At 37.3% G+C, this 15,773-nt stretch overlaps 1 protein-coding gene across 1 annotated transcript; it reads right to left on the bottom strand.

The window, feature by feature from the left end:
* Positions 1-563: 563 nt before the first annotated feature.
* hand2 (heart and neural crest derivatives expressed 2) lies at positions 564-15,360 on the bottom strand. Its single transcript, XM_041786119.1, has 2 exons — positions 14,665-15,360; positions 564-1,154 (listed from the first exon to the last, which is right to left on the bottom strand). The coding sequence occupies exons 1-2, from the start codon at positions 15,280-15,282 to the stop codon at positions 1,032-1,034; spliced, it is 741 nt and encodes a 246-aa protein (XP_041642053.1). The 5' UTR covers positions 15,283-15,360; the 3' UTR covers positions 564-1,031.
* Positions 15,361-15,773: the final 413 nt, after the last annotated feature.

Genomic DNA, 15,773 nt, shown 5'->3' with positions numbered 1-15,773 from the left:
ACGTCTGCTACTAATGAATAGTATCATTTACTGAAGATGCTATCATTTATCTTAAAAAATCTATTACACCATAGTTTATAATATATAAAGTATAACACGTTCAGATAGATTAATCGGATTTTTAATATTCAATTGATTAAAATGTATTTTTTTATCATAAAATTCAACTGTCAATAGATTCCACTTCTATTGTTGTTAAGCCTTAAGTTATGATGTTTTTGTCAGATACTCATTGTTTTATTGGTGGGTCACAAACCATCATTTTCTGTGCTATTTTCCTCATACCCACAGATTTCGTAGGAAGGGTAAGGCAGCGTTGAGTGGGCGATGCTCAACATTGAGCATTGCCCACATTGGGCTCCGCCCCCTATTGCACACTGCACTGAGGGGCTTCTCAACTTATTTGAATTTCATATGATAAAAATATCGGTCCTGCCCAGATCACGCCTACATATTACTGTCATACTGCCACCCTAATCTCCAAATCCCTAATAATCAGGATAAGCATCTCCACATTTCCCGCAAAATATCATGGGGGCGTTGAATAAGGTGGATTAGATTCAGATTTATTCAACCGAGTATCCTGCATCATAAATAGATCACACAGCTTAAAAATAGATTCACAATTCAGTCAAACAGGAATATTTTAATCCTACACAGACCTTAGCTTACTCATCTTACTGTAGACTTACAATTATGAGCTACTGACACCCCTCCAAGATGGCGGCAACGTAGACGCATTAGACTCCCGGAAGTGGCCTCTACTGTAGCCTACATATCTCTGCCAACAGAAACTCCATCAAACAAAGCATCGACGACTACTTCCACGTGCCTTCACACTGAAACACAGCGCGTGCAGGTCCACACAGAGGAGGAGGAGGAGGAGGAGGATGACGCCATTATAGTTCATTAGCGCACTCTTTTTGTCCCATTATCTCCGTCCTCGAGCGCAGAGCCGGAGGAGGAGGAGGAGGAGAGGAGCGCTATCAGCTCTCATTAAGGAGGGAGGGTGGGGTGAGGAGGAGGGAGAGCTACTGTTTGAGTTCCAGCGCCCAGACATGTTGAGGCCATCCTGTCCGTCCTTTACTCTTCTTATCTCCCGCTGAAGACGACGACGACGAGGAGGAAGATGAGGTCGTCTTAGGGATCTCCACCTGCAGACACGAGACACTTTTTAGTACGTACGTTACCCTCGGTGCTGCGCGAGCGCCTGCTTTAATATTACAGATAAATATTCTTTTCTTTTAGACTTTTCATGCTTCCTGTCTGCAGAAAGTTTGACCAATTTTTCTGAAGTTTTAAAGATTTAAAGAAGAAAAAAACTTCTTATTCAAATATTTTTTAAACAACAAAGAAAAAAAAACATTCAATCTGAAAAATATCAGGAAACGTATTAATTAAATAAATGTACTATTTATTTTCTTTTATTTATTTTTGTATTTTTTATGTATGCCTCTGTACTGTTATCAACCCGTGGGGAAAATTGGTGTATAAAACTTTCAAAACTACCGTATAAAAATAAATAAATAAATTTCATAAAATAGGAAGAACTTCAGAAAAAATCCGACACACTGGAGAAATTGCACAAAAATATTGCCACAATGCCGGGCTTAATTTAGCCGTTTTGCGGAAGGCTGCCTTTTAAAAAAATATTTTAAACAATAAAAATCAATATTGGGTGCACAGGCCTATTATTTGCTACAATATTATCTTTTCACGTATCAATTTGTACATTTTTTTTTACAGACAACCAACTATATGAACCCCTAGTTTGGTCGTATAATAACAATAATAATAATAATAATAATAATAATAATAATAACAATAAAAATAATAATAATATCGTTAATTTACGTTCATTGTTTAGAACGGTTAAAGACATTACGCCCACAGCTCCTTTAAAATTATAAGAATTTTCTTGTAAAGAGCAGAATTATCTGGAGAACACATCCCCCTTCGTCCAAAGAAGTATCCTAAAACAGTATTTATTATTTATTTGTGTGCGCCCCTATTTACGCATGCGTGAAGGGGATTCGGTTCCGAGCTTGAAAGCTTTTCTTCCCACTCTATTTGTGTCCTGCTGAGGTTGGAAAAAAAAAAAACAGATATAAGCCTCATATCTAAATGGATATGTGCATATATTTTACCTTTTGTATTTAGGCCTGTATCTTTTTTTTAACCCTAAAAACGTGCAGGTGCAGCGAAAAGTGTCATTTAGGAAAGAAAGAAAGAATTATTTCAGATGTTTCCTTGAAGGAAAAGCCCCATACATCCATGATCTAGGGGTCTAGAGTTTAATAAAGCTGCTTTATTTCATTATTATTTAGAGCACAGTGACAGTAAAGTCGACCTTTCCCCGTTTCCTCACACTGACACACCAACAGAGGGGATTTTAGAATCAGACCTAGGGATGCTCAGCTCCTACGTAGCCTGTATCATTAACATCAGTAAAACTCAGAAATGTGAGTTTATGCCACACAAATGTTCACAAATGTTCTGTTTTACATGTTGAATTCTGCATGTCAGTGTTATTACCATGGCTGTGAACGTCATTAGGATTCTCACAGATGTGCACCCACAGACCAGCACCTTTACCTGATCACGTCCTCTGATTGGTCTGAAATCGACATTTAAAAGTGGAAACTGAACTTTTTGCCTAAAGCAAATCAGTGCGTAAATACGCATGCTTACGTTATTGCAGTTCTTTAATTCAGTTTTGGTAGAAAATGGTTGATTTTAGCTTACGTTCCTTTTTTTTTGTTTTTTTTTTTGTTTTTTTTTACATATGATAAAAATCTCTTTATACAGCATTGATCCAAGGATATTAAAATATGAAAAAGACTGAATTCATGTCAGAATGGTTTGGGGAAACTCAGAGACCGACTGCTCATCAGTTCAGACTTAAAGTCAGCTTCATCTTTAGCAGCTCCCACTAACGACATTAACACACTAACGCATCAGCAGGCCTCATTAAAATTAAACAGTATAGAATATCATGATACCAGGGGAGACTTATTTTAAATTCTAATATTACTCTGCTTTATTTAAAATAACAAAATAGAAATAAAAATACATTTACGTTATTTTTAGGGGTGTTCAGCTCCCCTAAGAGTGTCTAAAATCGTCCCATCCTGTCCACACTCAGCGTGTTCCTCTGATTCCTTCCTTTATTATGAATGAATATAAAGTTGCACAGCGCTGACGTCATCCTAAAGCAGATTCAGTGGAGTCAACGTAAGTCTAGTTCCCAAACCTTCTATAATCCTGATCCAGCAGACGGAGTCATGATAACGATCCTGTTCAGCCTGTAGACCGATCATAGATGAACAAACACACAACATTACTAAAATAAAGACATTCATTTAACAGGACGGGCAGAGAGCAGGAAAACTTCGACAGACCGATGGTCTGCAGACGACGACTTATTTCACTGATTTCACTTCATTGGTTATGAAGCCGTTGAAGAAAAACTAACTGTCCTATATCAATTAGAGTAGCCTATCATTAAAGAAAAATAAGAGCAAGGGAATTCTGAGCAAAAGGATGAAAAGTGAGCCCAGTGAGACCGTCCAAGAATCCTGGAGCTTTCTGGCTCACAGGCCAACGTCCAGTGAAACAAAGACTTGACAACACATCGTTTTTAAATGACAGTAGACATGAGAAACCACGATTAAAAACCATCAGGAAAATAAATGAATTAAAACATGAACTTATTTCATTGGTGTGTGATTTAGGGTCTGGGTTACAGCATGGATGTGTTAGCAAGCAGGAGCTCCTCTATTCACAACAAAAAAACGGAAAATGTTCAAAATAAAATAGGAAATTAAAGCAGGTGCACCTGAAATATTAATTATCATAATAATAATAATTTTAAAGGAAGCGTTCTTATTAATTTAACCTTTTTAACTCTGCTCTATGTATTTAAAGTTTAGAGTAAAGTCAATAATTACAAAATAGCAATAATAATGATAAACAATCCTTCTAACATCATTTTAAGTCATCATCGCCTGCTAATATTTCATATTCATTTGCAATTACACTTGAATTATTCATCAAAGATATGAAAAAGTCATAAATAAAAATTAAAATGATAAGGGCCCTAGAATTAAACCTTGTGGTTCACCACAAAAATGTATTCCTTTGATATCTGCTTTTAGCAAAGCAGCTTATATTATGAGAAATTAAAATAATACTTATAACAACACAAAAGAACATAGATATAAATAATAGATTCTTATAAATTGTTCCATTACATTTTAAAAGTTGAAACTAAAGTAGTTGTTTTTATTTGCCGGGTACTCACACTGACATCTTTAATGGGATCATTGTTTGCTAATTTTTATATTAATTTGCAAATAATGTTTAGATTACTTCTCAAGGACATTAAAGGGTCATTATAAACATTTTAAAAAGAGATGGAGACTAAGAATTTTACCCTGTAGTACAAAAGAAAAAGATTAGAAAAGAGAAAACCTGAACTAGAATTCACCACGCTTTAGAAAAACCAGCTTAGATTGAGATATTTAATAATTAACAAACAATAATATTAATAATTAATAAAACTTGATTAAAAACAATAATAGTAATGATAATAATAATATCGGCTTTCCTTTGGCATACATAACATCATGAAAAACATCTTCTTTATATAAAAGTATATATTTAAAATGTGTTTTTTCATTAAAGAAGTCATAACTTCAGTGCATTTATACAACATATAAAAACATATTTAGATACGTTTTTAACAAACATGTAACATGTTATCTATATTCTGCATTTTACTCAGAGTTTTTCATATGCAACACAGAGTGTGTTTTAGTTTTTATTTTTGTAAAGAAAAAACTGTACATACTGTACTTACATACAGTGCTTAACAAATTTATTAGACCACCCTAACCCCAACCAAAGTACAGTTTATGCCACAGCTGCCCTAAATTATCACTATTGGTAATTACCAAAATCATTTTTTATGTTTCTACAATGGTTAATACACCAATATGTAGAAGCTCTTTAACCCAAATGATATTTTTAATGCTAAAATATAATTATTATTGTTATCCATGAATTCTCAAATTGACTGATTTACAAAAAAACAGAAAAAATAGTAAAGCACATTATTATTTCTTGATTAATATGTCAAATTATAATTATTTACTTGCATTCCTGAACAGAAAAATGAGTTTTAGTGGTTGAATGTTATGCTCGATTCATTTCTGACTTCTCGGAGAAGGCCAGTGAGCCGGCTCAAATTTGGGTGTATTCAGTTTGAAATTCCTCATTCCTGATCAAAATGGTGAAACGTGGAGAGCTCACTGAAAATGAAAGAGTCTGCATTAAAGCACTTCATGATGCTGGATGGTCTTTGAGACAAATATGACAGGTGGTCTAATAAATTTGTTAAGCACTGTACTTTTATTATCGGTTTTTATTGTGGATATTCTGTAAACGTTCGTATTTTACCTTTTCTTGGCATTTACAGACAACTAAACTAATACTGACGTCATAAAAGTTAAAGAATGATTGAATATGAACAATAAAGCAAGTTATGCTTTATGCGTTAAATACATATGTGAGCTTTCCTGATTTATGTGAGTGTGATTGACGGATGCTAGAAGCTTCACTCATCTATCAGATGTCCAAACATCGCTGACAAAGCTCTGCAGACATCTGAGCTAGTGGATCATCACAACCGTGACACAGAGCAGGCGTTGGTGTCTGTGATGCGGTCTGACCAATTGTCACTTGGAAGGCGAGAAATTCTCAGCCAGTTTGCACGCAAAACATGCACGACACGACCTCGAGTGCACTTCCATGCCACCCCCACAAAATAGCCAACATTTACCAGCAAATACCTTCATAAAAACTACAATTATCAAACCCCAAACAGCTGGAATTAAAGACAAATCAGACAACATTCCTTTATCTAAAACACCAGAATGTTCCGAGACGTGTGCTGACACTGTGAGGGCGACAGTCTGCCTTTCTTATAACGTGACCTTACAACACAACAAGTGTGTCCGAAATCTAAAGAAAAAGAGTGAAGCGAGACCATTTACTCCACACTGTCCCTTTAGTTTACTGCTGAGCTGTGAGGAACTGATTGGATAAAAATTCAGGTTAGAAAAATATTTAAAATATGTATATTAGGGGCACTGATAACCTGTTATGGTCGTCTGCATGCCACATCTTCAGAGGCTGTTGTCCTCCGGCGTGTGGCTCCTTTCCCTCATGTCAGTTTCCTCTCTGACTTTACCCACCGTCCTGTCTGAGTTAGAACTGATCTCTTACATTTCCCCTCTGTGATGAGATCAGAACACCATTGAGACAGAAAAGTAGAGCTGTATGTTCAAAATCCTGAAATATTTGGCGTATGGAGTGACTGTTTCATTTCAGTGTTTCTTCGTTTTCACTGTCAAGCTCTCTTTGTATTAATCGTGGCGTCTTCTGAGCCTCTTTGGGCCAGGCACATTGTTCCTAAAGAATCAAATCAATCATTCCTTTATAGAGAGTGATATTTATAATAAACCTGCAGTCAAAGAACAGTCTGAATAATTTGAACTCACGAGACTGTTCTGTCAAAGTTAATGACTGGATGCTGAAAACTCCAAATCTTGAAAATATCAGAACACTTGGAAGCTCACAGTTAAGGTTTGAGGCTCCTACAGGTCAAAGAATATGGTATTATCACAGCTATGATATGATACTTCTGTATTTTCTGCGAACAGAAATGAATGAAACCTTTTGAAAGCTGCACTATTAGTACAGAAAAAAAAACTGACAAACTGAACCAGACAGTTAAAGCTGCTCCAGACAAGCTGAACTTGTGTTTGATTTCCGTTGTATCTCTTAAAACATGGGCAGCAGATCCTAAGTGCATTAATTCCTCACTCGCTCATGTGCAAAACATTGTAGTAATAGGGTAAGAAAAAGTAGTTCAGCGGAATGCATGCATAACATAATGTATGTTTTTTGTTGTTTTTCATCATCAGTATGTCATTGCCCATTGCTCCTCCATCATTAACCTAAATGAGAGGGATTTTTCAGCATTTTCTGAATCTGCACATCATTTATGTACAGAGCATACAGTTGGCATTTTTCAACTGTAAATATTAGTACAATTACATACAGTAACACTTGTAGTATTTCACTCATTACATCCAAATGCTATGTGCTGAGAGTTTAATATTCTTCTGTGCAATTGGCCGAAAACTGAAGGGTTGTTTGCATGTTTTACTGATCCATTTCCTCTTATTAAATCTAGCTCATCTTTACTTTATTAGAAACTATTTCTTAGGGCAATTTACACATTTTATTTGAACACAGTGGTATCATTTTAAGCACATCTAGAGCATCATTATGTGTGGTTTTAGAGCAGATATTTCACATATTTATTCACAATTGCAGGTTTAATACATATATTTATGTAACAAGGAGTCACCACTGCAATATTACATCTACCATTTATTCACTAATTGTATATGTGCAATTTCTTTGCAACTGAGTCAAAAGTGTGCAAAGTTTATTTAGGTGTGTATTATTTTTATTATGCGTTCAACTTGCTTCTTTTTCTAATCTATTTTAAAGAACCAAAGAAGAAGGAGGGTAGAAAGGCATAGTACAAGAAACACAACATGTGCAGTGCATGTGAATTTGGACATATAAACAATAATTCCAGAAATAAATGTGCAGAAAAAAAACAAAGAAACTTATATAAGCTTGTCAAGAGGCCTTCCTAATGGGAAAAATTCAGACTATTAAAATGGTATGAGCCTATACTCCGCAGCTAGGCAAAAAAAAATGATTATAAGGGTTAAAAGAGAAATTAGGAAAATTATGAAGACAAAAAAAGAAAATGGTAACATATATAAGAAGTGAAATAGAGAATCATAGCAGAGGAGATAATTGAGATCTTACTAGGGCTGGGAAATCAATTACAATTTAGATTAAATATTAATACGTAATGCTGCAAGGTGTTGCAAATGCATTTCAAAATAACAGTTCAATTTTTTATGCAGCAGCAGCAGAGATGTTCTGCTCTGCACATCATGCAAACGCTCAATTGTGTTTTGTTTTAGAATTCTTTGCAAAAAAATCCAACTTTCTGTTTTTGTGTGTTTGTCTTATCAAAAACCAAAAGACATAAAATAGTTTTCTTCACAACAAAAATTCCTATGGAGAATGCAACAAGCTGAAATGAGCACAATAAGATTTTTTTTCAGAATTGCTCAGTCTCAGTTTGTTCAACTGAATATTGTGTGGGTTATAATAGAGGATGATTTATTGCTTGTTTAAGATATGCATCTCTAGATATTACCATGCTTAATTAGACCAACAAAATGTTTACTCTGTTCCTTTAATGAGTTTAAGCTGGTGCAGGTTCTACTGACTCAATAAGTTGTTCCATCAATGAGGGCTAGAGTCTAACGGAAAACTGAAAAAGTTTTCCTAAAAATGCTGGATGAGGATTCAAATTAGCCTGGGAATGGATTATTGATATCCTAAAGATGATTGCATGCAATCAAGTGCATTATGTAAATGTTTTTACATTAAAAAGATGTATTTTATACATGTACTATTTTATTGATTTTAGCATTTTATCAGGTCAGATTTTCTTTTTTTTTTTTGCAGTGTTATTATTTGTGTCACAATCAGAGTGATATATTTTGTATGTTTTTGGCAAAAAATCTAAACATTTTTTAGCATGGGCACTGTGTGATTACTTTATCACTATACCTGCTCAACTGCTTATTAGCATAAACACCTAATCAGCCAATCATGTGACAGTAACCAGTTTGTCTGGGCGTAGACATGATCAAACCTGCTTAGGTGCAAGGAGAGCATCAGAATGGGGAAGAAGTGTGTTTTATGTGACTTTGGATATGTCATGGTGAAGTTCAGTCCGCTAGACTCTCATGCTGTGTATTCTGACCCTACCATTTGAATGTTACAGCACAAATCGAGGCTCATCAGACCAGGTAATGTGTTTTTTCAATCTATTGCCTGTGTAAACTGCAGTCTCTGTTTCCTCTTTCACAGAAGCGGCACCTGATGTGGTCTTCAGCTGCCCGTCTGCTTCAAGCTCCAACATGCTGTGCATTCAGAGATCTCTACATCTCATTTGCAGTTATCTTCCCCCTGACCTCCACCATCACTGGAGATTTTTTCACCACTCTCTGTGATCCCTGGAGACAGTGGTGTGTGAAAATCCCAGTAGATCTGCAGTCTCTGAAATCCTCAGAGCCATGGCACGTTCAAAGTCACCTTTTGTCCCAATTTTGATGCTTGGTATGAACTTAAGCACCTTTGTCTGCATGCTTGTTTGCTGTCATATGATGGGCAGATTAGATATCTGTGTTACCGAGCAGCTGAGCAGGTGTACCTAATAAAGTGATCGGTACAAATTTTCACATATCAGATCTAAACACTGCTCAGTTGTTTGTTTGCACATTATTGTGCACATTTTCTCCACAGTTACTGATCTAGCAATACATACTTGAGAAGTGCATGTTTTTACTACCACTCATATTTTTGATAGTGTTTATATTTTGTAGATATTTGCATGTTTTCTCTCTCTCAGAAACAATCGTGCGCAGTATTTTTACTTTAATGCACATTTTCAAAATGTTAACGTATATCACTTATAAATCATTTCAATTAACAGCTATCTTTAGATAGTAAGATATTCTGTTATTTTGTGGGTATCTTGTATATTTTTGATGTGTAATATATAGATTTTTTTTTAATATTCACAACAGCTTGTGAATCCTTGTAACATACTATGCAGTTATGTTTGTGCAACTTTTTTACACATTGCAAAATTTCACAATTCATATCTTTTAATGCAATTTCTGATTGCACTTTATGTTTGATCATTAGTTAAGTGAAATTAATAATTTTATCTTAACTTTATCTTTTTAAATGTTGCATTGCAGCCTTTTTAATTCATATACTGGAAGATGAAGGCTTAAGGTTTGTGTATTGCTACCGTTCAATGATGAAATGCTCCCCCTACTAACACACGTTTAATCTAAGTGCCTAGAGGTCATCCTCTTTCAGACACTGATGCTCAAACTCTTCCTCTAAGAGCTGACCAAGCCTCGCACTAACGCTCTGCAGGACTTTTGAATGAACTCGTCTTTATTTAGAGTGCGTTTGTGAGTATGTGGAGGAGTGCAACATGAGTTATTAACAGCACCACATCCTCCGATTACTGATCGCAGTTTGAAATGTGAGCAAAAATTGCTCTCTGGCTTCAATTAGGCTCCACACTTCCTCCGGGCAGGAAATGATTACTGTGCCCTCTTCTGATCGGCTCTGTGTGTGTGGGGGTGTGTGTGTGTTCGCCAAGATTGTTTGTTTCTGCACACACACTTTCTCTGCTACAGTCATGTTTGCGATGAAGAGGATGAAGAGGTGATGAAGAAGACAAATGTGTCAAAACAACATGCAGTTTACGTGTTTGCAGCTTCCTTTGTTTACATTTTGCTCTGTTTACATCCATTTTTCACAACACTCCATAATTTCATATTTAACCAATGTTAGATGTTTTTTGTCTCTGTAGAACTTTATTATCAGTTTTATTGTCTGTCTTTTTAATTCATGTAATGAGCTATAACCAATTTCACCCTCAAAGACTTTTTATCCTCTTATTAAACTAATCACATTCTTCTTAGTCAATTTATTCATCTGTCAGCCTCGTTTATAGCAGCATTTAATTTTAGGTCTTGTTTTGTATTTTGAGCTTACACATATTGTTGCTGTTTGTATTTTTAGCTGTGTGTTTTATGCGCAAGCTGCTCTGAACCAATTGCCCCTTGAGGGATTAATAAAGTTGTTTGAATTGGATTAAATCTTGTTGTAATTTTGCCTTTGTATCCCATTCATGGAATTAATTTTATTTATATAAACTATCCTGTTAATGGTGCTGTTTTCCTGAATTCCTGGCTTTGTTTTATCCACCAAAACTCTTCGTAAAAATACTTTTTTAAAAAGGTATCATTGCTATAATGATAAAAGTTATCATTACTAATATTGTACTCCTTTTTAAATCAATAAATGTAAGCTAGTTCTGTCCTTGGTTGGTAATTTTAACAAAATAGTGTCCTTTTTTGTTTTTCTTCTTATCTGTTTTTTTTTTTTTTTTTTACCTTTTCCCCACGTTTTAGTTCCACTCATTTGACATCCTTGTATTTCATCGCTTAGTGTGTTATGTTGTTGTGAAACATTCAAAATAATACATTTTGGCCACTAGAGGACTTTCTTTTTGAATAAATAAAGCTATTTCACATGATAATAACACGTGATAGTGTGTGTCTGTTTGTGAAGCTGGATTAAAATGCAATAAAAACCTTAAAATTAATTGAAATACATACTGAATGTACTGTACTGTATGTTAAAATGCATATTTAAAAACTTCAAAATTAGTGAACACGTAAAGTTGTAAGTCTTCGTAGCGCTGCTCAGTGATCTGGCAGCACAACTATGCGCAGAATGACGCGTGTGCAGTGTTGTTGCCATAGCAATAACAGAGCTGCAGCGCGTGGCCCCTCCTGGCTCCAAGCTGTCTGAGGATGGAAAGCAATTTAGCGTCTCCCCTCTCACAGACTCTTTACCCTTATTATGTCCAATCTCTCTGTTTAGACTGAGGGAAATACGCTTTTTTTTAGAGCTGTTGAGCTGTATGCTAGCTAGTTAGCATCCTAGCTTGTTTAGAAATGTTCCTGAGCGAAGCGTCATTAGCTACTATTTCACGGTCCAGGATGAGAGAGACGTCTATACGTTTTTACACAACACAATGGTTGAGTGGTTATTTAGATTTTCTTTTGAATTCATATTAAAGTATCCGTGTTGTTGTTATCTCACTGCTAAATCCATAATAGCCCTGAGGCCCAAAAGACAGCGGACTATTTTGTCTCTGTTTTCTTCCGCCATCGTCTCCTCCTTCATAAATCAAACCAGGTAAAAAGCCCGTCAACAACATTCAAGCCGTATCACTCCTGCTAGGCTGTTAAATCTTGTTTTGCTATTTCCGTGTCATTGTGCAGTGTATTTTCACACAGTAAGACACACAGGCCTACTAGTTTAGAAACATAAAAAGTCCAACTAAATTCAGGAAGCGGTAAAAAAAAACAGCCGTTGCCCTTTCTGGTAACACATTTGTAGGCTATAGGCTCAAATGGTAAACAAACTTTGCACAGCATACTACACGAGCTGGATTATAGCACTCTGTTATGAATAGTAATATTTTAATATAACCATATATAAAGTACGATTTAAGCTCTGTACAAATATCCCATTGATTACTTTAATAAGCCCAATGTTTTGACCACAATAGCCTATTTGCCCATAAGGGGGGAAACGTCATGTCTGCATTAGGAACATTAAATTAAACGTGTAATTTGAGCATAATTGTGCCAAATCAACGTCTTAAATTATTATTTTCTGTAGCCAATTTTCATTTGATTACTCCAAATTATCTTCATTTAAGCCTATTATAGCCTGCACATTTCCCAAATTGTTACTTTAATGTTTAACAAAAAAAATAAAATGTTACGTTTATTTAATTATTTATTTATATTTAGCAGATTATTTAAATTAAATCTAAGACCAGAGAATAAGGCGTGTACTGATCGGAGTTAAAAACAAAAAGTAGTCCCAATTACAGCCTTATTGGGACTCCGAATTTCCTCTGCTACGCAGATTCATTTAGGTCATGGCTTATGTCTGCCAAACATTAAAAAAAAAAAAAAAACGTTGTTTCTGTAAATACCAAAATGGTGAGTAAGTTTAGATGGAATGTGCGAGGCTTGTTAAGATGTTGTTTATCTGCACAGCTACAAACCTCCATCCTGTCACTCTGCACACACACACACACACACACACACAGCAGCCTGCTGGAGCTGCAAACTTCATAATTGTTCATGTTAAAATGTAAGTTTTTTTTGTTCACTTGCTTTGCTGTTCAGCCTTTGTGCAAACACATAAAGAGACCAGAGCAGCTTTTAAAAGTTTCACTGTGCAGAACACTGTTTCTTGAGCGCTTGCAGCAAACTTTAGCCCTTTGACTAAATCCTAACAAACTCTGCTCTCATGTCTGACCTACAGCTAAATGTGTTTTTACTGTCATGCCCAGATTTTTGTTTTTCTCCTTATAACTTACAAGTCTCATTTTTATTCTATCAAAAAGCCCTCATAGGGTCGACAGCGGCAAATACGCATTCGCTGCAAGGGTCGTTCTATAGCAGGGGTGTCAAACTCAAGGCCCGGGGGCCAAATCCGGCCGGTGGTACAGATTTACCCGGCCCACCAGATATTTTTATTAGAACTGGCCCACCAATATGAGGTCCGCAGATTTCCTCCAGTATAAAAATGTAAACTTAACCTGGATGATTTATAACATCCTCGCTGAGTCATGAAAAATAATTTGATAAAAAGTCAGGAGCGTAGGAGAAATGTGTGTTTTCTTTACATTTTCAATTTGGCATCTGACAGTTATGACTAAAAGTTGTGGTTTTGAGTTTTATTGCATATTTTGACCTTAACATCTCATAGCTTTAAATTTTTATCTCATATTTTTACCTTTAAGATTCATAATTTTACATTAAATCCTAGTTTGACCTTTTAAACTCCTGATTTTGACTTTTATCTCGTATTTTTATCTTTTAAACTCGTGATTTTTAACATTGTTTCACATTTTCACTTTTAAAATTCATGAATCTGAAATTTGGTCTCACATTTTGACAATTTAAACTCACAATTTCAATATTTACCTCACATTTGATTGTTAAATATGATTTTTGCTGACCATTTCAACTCCTAACTTTGAATTTTAGCTCATTTTTTGGACTTTAAATGTCATGTTTTTACCTTTAAAACTTGTAAGTTAGACTTTTTATCTCAGATTTTGAGTTTTTAACTCATAATGTTCACCTTTTAATGTCTAAATCATTTAGGTTGACAGTCAATGGTTAAATATTGACCCTGTTAGGCCCTCAGGTTAGACCCAAGTTCAGAATCCGGCCCCTGCCGTGATTGAGTTTGACACCCCGTTCTATAGAAAGGTCCACTTTTGGAGTTGCATCATGTCTTATTTCCCACCCTGGCACTCTGATAATTCCACATTAACTAACTGTTAAGTGTATTTGCTCAAACTACAGCTGTGTTCTGTTTAAATATCCTGGTGTTGCCCTGCTGGCTTTAGTGGCCATCATTTCTCAGTCTCGTTGGCACATGTGCTCAGAGTCTAATGGAAACGCAACAAATCAGGACATTATCTTCATTTTGATCTTAAATGTTTGTTTGACGTGTGACTCAGTGATGGTGGTTCGTTTTCGGATAAAATCGTTGCGATTATAATGGGGATATGTGGAAAAACTTGGTGCGTAATTACGCATCCAGAAGTGACACATGTTAGTGTGCAGGAGACACTGACACTGACAGGTCCTGGTCTTCAATTATCTTGTGGTTGTACTAAATTAGTCTCTTAAACCTCCATAACAAATAAACCCAAAGTTGGCTGAATAAGCGGGTACTTTTGATCCGTTTGTGGATGGAGCTGCTGAGTCAGCATGGTGTGATTTTTAGGCCTATTTGTGTTTTAACTCTCCTATTTTTGGAACACCTGGTTGAACTTCACGTCTTCATGTACTTTCTTGGTGCTCTTACCGCCTCTCTCTTCCGCCGCTCCTCGCGGGCCTCCGTCTTCTTCAGCTCGGCCTTGAAGGCCTGCGTGTCCCCGTGCGGTCCGTCTTTGTCCAGGATGTCCATCAGGTAGGAGATGTAGCTGGTGGCCAGCCTCAGAGTCTTGATCTTGGACAGTTTGGTGTCCGCGGGCACGTTAGGGATGCACTCCCGCAGCTCCGCGAAGGCCGAGTTGATGCTCTGGGTCCGCCGTCGCTCCTTCCGGTTGGCGGTGGGTCTCCTCTTCACGGTGCGTGGGTGCGCGTGGTGGTGATGGTGGTGGTGCATACCGACGGCGGCTCCGTTCACCGAGATGGCCCCGGCCCCTGGGACCAGGCTGCCGGGGCCGTAGTGGTGGTGGTGGTGCGGGTCAAGGCCGCCCGTGGACCCGCCGCTGCTGTTGCCGTGGTACTCCGGGCTGTAGCCGGGCGCGAGGCCGTACTCTGTGGGTGACATGTCCGCGTGGCTAATGAGCCAGCTCGTGAAGTACGGAGGAGCTCCGGTGTCCTCGTGACAGCGCCCGGCCGCCGCGTGCAGAGAGTAGTGGTGGCTGTCGTGGTGGTGCATGACCGGGTGGTGAGGAAAACCTGAGACCAGACTCATCCTAGCGTTCACTCATGCACTCCTGAGAATTTCTAGAACATTTCAGGAGCCCTGCACCTGAAAACCTCCTGAGCTGCTTTTCTCACACTTCAAGGAAAAACACTAAGAGAAAATCGGTTGTTTTCGTGCAGCTCATCAGGGAAAATTCTGGAAATTATCAGGAGTTTCCCCTCACACACTCTTCCACTCACTCTCCCTGATCCTCGTCGTCGCTGTAAACTTTTATTCCGGAGCTGCAGTTTGCATCCTCCTGCAGCGACTCTCTCTCTTTCTCTCTCTCTCTCTCTCTCTCTCTCTCGGGGCCGGCTCAGGGCGCTCCGTCCCCCGGTGCAGCAGCAGCCTGAGCCCGCAGAGTCCCGCAGGCCGCTTCCCTTCCTGCTCCCCCCCCGGTTAAGTCCCTCTGCCTCTCGGTGGAAACATGCTTCCTCTTCCTCCCTGCAGAGACTCACAGCGCGGATCGCTCCCTCTCTCCTCCGAGCTTCATGTCTCTG

The sequence above is a fragment of the Cheilinus undulatus genome, linkage group 4 (genome assembly GCF_018320785.1).
Source record: "Cheilinus undulatus linkage group 4, ASM1832078v1, whole genome shotgun sequence".
Taxonomy (NCBI): domain Eukaryota; kingdom Metazoa; phylum Chordata; class Actinopteri; order Labriformes; family Labridae; genus Cheilinus; species Cheilinus undulatus.
The sequence above is the reverse complement of the archived record's forward strand: the minus strand, read 5'-3'. Positions and strand labels throughout refer to the sequence as shown.

Bases quoted from the DNA above. Each gene is read 5' to 3' on its own strand.
- hand2 (XM_041786119.1), bottom strand. From the start codon at position 15,282: ATGAGTCTGGTCTCAGGTTTTCCTCACCACCCGGTCATGCACCACCAC. The intron at 1,155-14,664 runs GTAAGAGCACCA...TCGTGTCTGCAG, and splicing joins AGCGGCGGAAGAGAGAGGCG to GTGGAGATCCCTAAGACGAC.